This window comes from Acomys russatus, chromosome 19 (genome assembly GCF_903995435.1).
Source record: "Acomys russatus chromosome 19, mAcoRus1.1, whole genome shotgun sequence".
NCBI classification, from domain to species: domain Eukaryota; kingdom Metazoa; phylum Chordata; class Mammalia; order Rodentia; family Muridae; genus Acomys; species Acomys russatus.
In genome coordinates, this window is record NC_067155.1 from 40,048,248 (window position 1) to 40,054,855 (window position 6,608).

The following is a 6,608-nucleotide window of genomic DNA, read 5'->3' on the forward strand; positions in this document are numbered from 1 at the left end:
CACACACACACACACACACACACACACACAAATAAATGCTTGAAAAACTGGAGACAAAAGCAGGAAAAGAAAGTCCAAGGTGCTTACACAAAGCCAGGCTGCCCTTGTCTCCTCCAGAGCCTGGTTTGTGGTGGGCCACAAGCATACAGTGACTGTCTTGGAGGAACTGCTGCTGGACAAAGCAGGAATACCACATTTCAATTTCCTTGAGGTGACTTGGGATGTCAGCATTGAAGACAATCACCACTCCATGAGCATCCTTCATCAGGGCTGGCCAGCAGGACTCAAACCTGCCGGGGGGAAAGGAAGTCAGGAGAGAGTGGTAGAACAACCTCGCTTCTCAATGCTGCTGTGTTTTTATTATTATCTTTATGGCAGCACTGGGGGCTTTACACATGTTGTGCAAGTGCTCTACCACTGAGCCACACCCAGCCCCTCACTGGGGGATTCTAGGCAGGTGCTCTACCACTGAGCCACACCCCAGCCCCTCACTGGGGGATTCTAGGCAGGTGCTGTACCACTGAGCCACACCCCAGCCCCTCACTGGGGGATCCTAGGCAGGTGCTCTACCACTGAGCCACCCCCAGCCCCTCACTGGGGGATTCTAGGCAGGTGCTCTACCACTGAGCCACACCCCAGCCCCTCACTGGGGGATTCTAGGCAGCTGTTCTACCACTGAGCCATCTAACCCCAACCCTGTTTTTTGTCAGTCACCTGTCAAAGCAGAGCTGTGTTAGAAGAAACTTACTTAGAGTCACCACCACAGTCCCACAGCTCGAACTCGCAGCCCGTGCCTTTGTTGTTGCTGGTGACATGTGGGTTCTCAAACTCTAGGATCCTAAAAAACGCAAACAGCACAGCAGGACCTGTGACTAGGAAGCAGCTTCGGAATACGTACAGACCCAAGGAATGAATGATGCCTCACAAATTTCGAGACGAGGATTGGGCAGGCTCACCTCACACCTTGTGGGTTGTATTCAGTGATGTCTGAGGATTCAGTCAGAAAGTTGGCCAAAACCGTTTTGCCACTCTGTGAAAGGAAGAGCAAATAAAACAGAAAGATAAAGCACACAGGAGCCTCAAGTATGGCAGCACACATCTGTCACCCCAGCACACAGGTGGCAGCAGGGAAGCTGTGCACAATGAGACCCCATAGCCTGCCTGGGACTAGGTGTGTGAAGTACTGGCCACAACTCTCTGAGATCTCAAGGACAGAGAGCCTTTGTCTGGAAGCATACTGCCCTAACACAATGTGCACAGCTTGGGTTGGGGCCCAGCGAGCCTTTCCTTACACCCTGGGTGGTACTCAGGTAACTTATCTGAGAATAGAAAACCAGAAACCAAACCACCACCACCACCACCACCACCACCCACCACCACCACCCAGGTAAGTGCAGGTCCCACCACCCTCCCCTGCTCCTCTCCACATCTCTAGCCAGTCTGTTGTGGACATGAGGTCATGATGAGGATCAAGGTCAATGCTGAGACCCAGGTTTTTGGACTCTTGTCTTGCTGGGTCACAAGGTCACCCACTACTTCGCCTTATGAATTGCATTATGACAGCAAGCAACTTTCCTATAAAAGATCAACATGGACAGAAGACAACTTTTCTGAGCCTCTACGCAAGCCAGGTTTCCACCAGCCATCCAACAAACACCCACTCACCACCATCCATCCACCCATCATCCACTCAACCACCCACTCACCACCAGCCAGCCACCCAGCATCCACTCAACCACCCACGCACCACCATCCAGCCACCCATCATCCACTCAACCACCCACTCACCACCATCCATCCACCCATCGCCACGCAAACACCCACGCACCACCATCCAGCCACCATCATCCACTCAACACACCCACGCACCACCATCCATCCACTCAGCATCCACTCAAACACCCACTCACCACCATCCATCCAGCATCCACTCAACCACCCACATCCACCCATGCAGCAAACCACCCACTCACAGCCAACCAGCCAGCCAAACACCTACGCACCCAGCCAGCCAGCCAACCACCAGCCAAAACGACGACACCCATCCAGCCAACCAGCCATCCAAACACTCGACGCACCCAGCCATCCAGCCAGCCAGCCAAACACCGACGCACCCATCCATCCAGCCAGCCAGCCATCCAGCCAGCCAGCCAAACACCGACGCACCCAGCCAGCCTCCATCCAACCAGCCAGCCAGCAACACCTACGCACCCAGCCATCCATCCAAACACCTACGCACCCAGCCATCCATCCAGCCAGCCATCCAAACACCTACTCACCCATCCATCCAGCATCCAGCCATCCATCCAGCCAAACACCGACACCCAGCATCCAGCCAGCCACCCAGCCAAACACCTACTCACCCATCCATCCATCCAACCAGCCATCCAAACACCTACTCACCCATCCATCCATCCATCCAAACACCTACTCACCCATCCATCCATCCAACCATCCATCCAAACACCTACTCACCCATCCATCCATCCAGCCATCCACCAAACACCTACTCACCCATCCATCCATCCATCCATCCATCCAAACACCTACTCACCCATCCATCCATCCATCCATCCATCCAAACACCTACTCACCCATCCATCCATCCATCCATCCATCCAAACACCTACTCACCCATCCATCCATCCATCCATCCATCCAAACACCTACTCACCCATCCATCCATCCATCCATCCATCCAAACACCTACTCACCCATCCATCCATCCAAACACCTACTCACCCATCCATCCATCCATCCATCCATCCATCCATCCATCCAAACACCTACTCACCCATCCATCCATCCATCCATCCATCCAAACACCTACTCACCCATCCATCCATCCATCCATCCAAACACCTACTCACCCATCCATCCATCCATCCATCCATCCATCCAAACACCTACTCACCCATCCATCCATCCATCCATCCATCCATCCAAACACCTACTCACCCATCCATCCATCCATCCAAACACCTACTCACCCATCCATCCATCCATCCATCCAAACACCTACTCACCCATCCATCCATCCATCCATTAATTCAACCACACACTTACTACCCACCCATTCGTCCACTTGACTACCCAATAACTCTCCCATCCACCCATCTACTCAACCAACCCACTCCCCCTCTCCCCAACCATCAACCTTTCTACTCAACTATCCACTTGTGCCCATCTGTAAAAATCCAAGTTTTTTTCCCCCTATACCTGTCCTAGCTCCCAAATAATGACACAGAGACCTATATATTTAATAAAAGCTTCAGGAAAATACTGAGCTACTCTAACCCAAGTATGCTGGCCTGGCCTACTTCCCAGCCATGTGGCCTGGGACCTGCCATCTCAGCCTCACCCTAGCTATTCCCTCTTCAGGATCTGTGTCCTCATGGTGACTTCCTCATCAACCTCCCTTCCCTGTTCTCCACGTGGGAGCCCCCTCACTGGGATCAGAAGTACCGCCTTATTGTCTCCTGCCCAGTTATTGGTTGTTTAGCTCTTTATTAACGAGTCAAAAGTGATGAAGAACATTTTTTATACAACATTGAGACAGGAGATGCTTAATACTAATGACAATGCCAATGTTGGACTGCAAACAGATCTCTAGGTGCACCAGCATTTAAATACACAATGCACAAAAACATCCTCCAACGTTCACCCATCCATCCATGCATCCATCCATCCATGCATTCATCCTTTTACCCGTCTTCTCAATCACTCACTCACCCATGAATTCTCTCCTGAGAGCAATCATCTGCTTTTAGATCTTTTCTATGTATCTACGCCATCCTGTATATGCCTGACTACTGTATATGAATACTGTGTAAGACAAAGGTCCTCTCTCCTCTAAAATTATTCCTCAGAGGTCAATCTCTTAAACTTGAGTGAGCCCTGGTAAAAGTCTACAGGATGGGAGGAAGGGATGAGGAGGAAGATAGGCGGGAAGGAAAAGGGGTAGAAGGATTGCAGTGGTCGAGAAGAGGCAGGAGGGTCAGGAGTCCAAGGTCATTCTAGGCTACATGTTAAAAACAAACAAACAACAACAACAACACCCCCAAACCACCAAAAAGCCCAAGACAAAGCACAAAACTCTGCCATTACACTCTGTTCTCCAAGTTGCTTACTTTGAGGCACGGACTTGTTATGTATCCCAGGCTGGGTACCAACTGTCTATCTTCCTGCCTCGGCCTTCAAAATCATGAAATTACCAGTGTGTATCACCAACTTTCTCCAAACTACAACTGCTCTTGTTTCCTTTTTATTTATTTATTTTTTTAATGCAGGGTTTCACTAGTAGCCCTGGCTTGCCTGAAACTCACTATGTCCCTCAGGCTGGCCCCTAACTCAGACTCACCTGTCTCTGCCTCCTCAGTGCTGGAATTAAATGCATGCACCATTATTCCTGGTGAGTGAGTGTGTAGGTGTCTGTGCATGTTGAATGCCTGTGCCCACAGAGGCCAGAGGTGTCAGATCTGGTACTGGAAGCTACAGGCAGTCGTGAGCACCCAGCTGGCATGGGTGCTGACAACCAAACTCAGATCTTTGCAAGACCAGGACGGGGTTTGTAATCATTGACCCATCTTCCCAGCTCCTCCTGTCATTTCTTTCTTTTTTTTTTTTTAAGATTTATTTATTTATTATTATGTATACAGTGCTGTCTGCATGTACACCTGCAGGCCAGAACAGAGCATCAGATCACATCATAGATGGTTTTGAGCCACCATGTGGTTGCTGGGAATTGAACTCATGACCTCTGGAAGAGCAGTCCGTGCTCTTAACCTCTGAGCCATCTCTCCAGCCCCTCCTGTCATTTCTTTTAAGCCTTCTTTTCCTCTCTGCCTCAGGCATGCTAGCCTCAAAACCACGTATGTGGCCCAGAATGACCTCAAACTTGTGGCAATCCTCCTGTCGTAGTGTCCTGTATTCTGGGGTCATAGGCCTGCACCACTGCGCATGGCTCAGTCCTTCTTCGAGTCCTATATGCTTAACAACTTCCCTAACTCAAGATTAGAATTTTTATTTTCCTTTGACAGGTTTCACGTATCCCAGGCTGGCCTCGGCCTTGCTATTGGAGCCGGGGGTGTGACCCTGAACTCCCAGTCATCCGGCCTCTGCTTTCCAAATACAGAAATCGAGGCATGTGGCACCAGGAAAGTTTTCTGTGGTACAGAGGCTTGGACCCAGGGATTCCTGTGTGCCAGACAAACATTCTATCACCCAGCTACACCTCCAGCCTCCTAACTTAAGATTAAGAACAGACCTTTGCCATATAGTCATCTATGAATGTACAGTGGTTCTCATGTTTGGTCCATGGACCCGATAACCTCAGGTGAAGGCCATGTTATTAGAAGTTACAGTGTATGAAATCTGAATTCCTACACTCTCACCAGACCTACTTAGGGACCATACCTAGGCTCTTCAGGGCATGGTGACACAGCTTAGAGTGCCCGTACATCAGATGTTGAAGCAGGAGGATGGTGAGTTCAAGGCCAGTCTGAGCTGTGTAGCAAGACACTGTCACTAAATATCAAAATCTAACATGCGTTAACCTGCTGAGCTGAGACCCATAGACTTGAACTTTAACAAACCATCTAGGTGGTTCATATATTCATCTTCTATCTATCTATCTATCTATCTATCTATCCATCTATAATACCAGGGCTCAGGAGGAAGAGGGAGGAGGATAATCAAAAGTTTAAGGCCAGTTCTCGGACAGCCTGGGCTGCAATGTGAGATGCTGCCTCAAATAACAAAATTAGATCGATAGATAAACAGAGAGGCAGGCAGGCAGATAGCTTCTACAGTTAGCTTAGTTGCATGTTTAGTTTTGTCCATCTGAACTTTAATTTGACATATAATGTGAATCATATATGTAGGAATTCATATTAATAACCACTTGCTCCAGGAAGATACATATATACATACATATATATAATATTTTTTTAATTAAAAAAACTTTTTAAAAAAATCTAGTTTTCTCATCCCATAGACATCTTCCTTTTACGGGATCAGAGGGGGAGTCATGAGACGCCCCTCACTTCCGTTGGCCTTCAGCCCAGGGTACCTCAAGATTCTCCTCACTGCTTGGGTGGAACGTGCTGCATCCATGCCTGGCAGCTCCTCCGGTTACGGTCACGCCAGCTGCCGCTCCCAGGGGATATGCTGGGACCAAGTTGCACCTCCCGGGAACAACCCCAGTTCTAGGGAGCCTCCGAACCCGGCCTACCTCGCAGGGGCCCACGAAGAGGATCTTGGCCTTCAGCATCGCTCTCCGTTACCGAGAACGCACCGAAGCCCAGCGGCAAAGCACGCTGAGATTCCCCGGACGCGTCAGCCAGTACGGGCCGCACGCTCTGATTGGCTGACCGGTTTCCACGGCGACCGGGAACAGCTGCGCAGAAGCCCAGGAAACGCAGCCAGTTCCGGGAGTCTGGAAAAGTGGGTCTGCCATGGAAGCTGAGGAGGGTCAAAAGAGGAAATGCAAAGCTGGGCCCTCTGAACTCGGAGGACTCTGAAAGGGGTGGAACGGTCAGGGTCTAATTTGTTTTATTTCTCGCGGTCAACTTGAACGCTCCAGAGAGTAAGGGAGCTGCTAAGCATGG

The 6,608-nt window shown here is 50.0% G+C and overlaps 1 protein-coding gene across 2 annotated transcripts in view; it reads right to left on the bottom strand.

Moving 5' to 3' along the window:
• The window catches only part of Ift22 (intraflagellar transport 22), a 10,104-nt gene extending 3,712 nt beyond the window's left edge, over window positions 1-6,392 (bottom strand). Inside the window, exon 1 of one of the 2 annotated variants that reach the window (XM_051161299.1) lies at window positions 749-878. Coding sequence is in view for 1 of the 2 variants with exons in the window: in XM_051161298.1 (XP_051017255.1) it covers window positions 6,233-6,271 (39 nt within the window). In the remaining variant the exon portion in view is untranslated. Of the gene's footprint in view, window positions 1-748; window positions 879-6,232 lie in introns of those variants that run through there. The other variant, XM_051161298.1, reaches the window with a different exon arrangement.
• Between the last annotated feature and the right edge of the window lie 216 nt (window positions 6,393-6,608).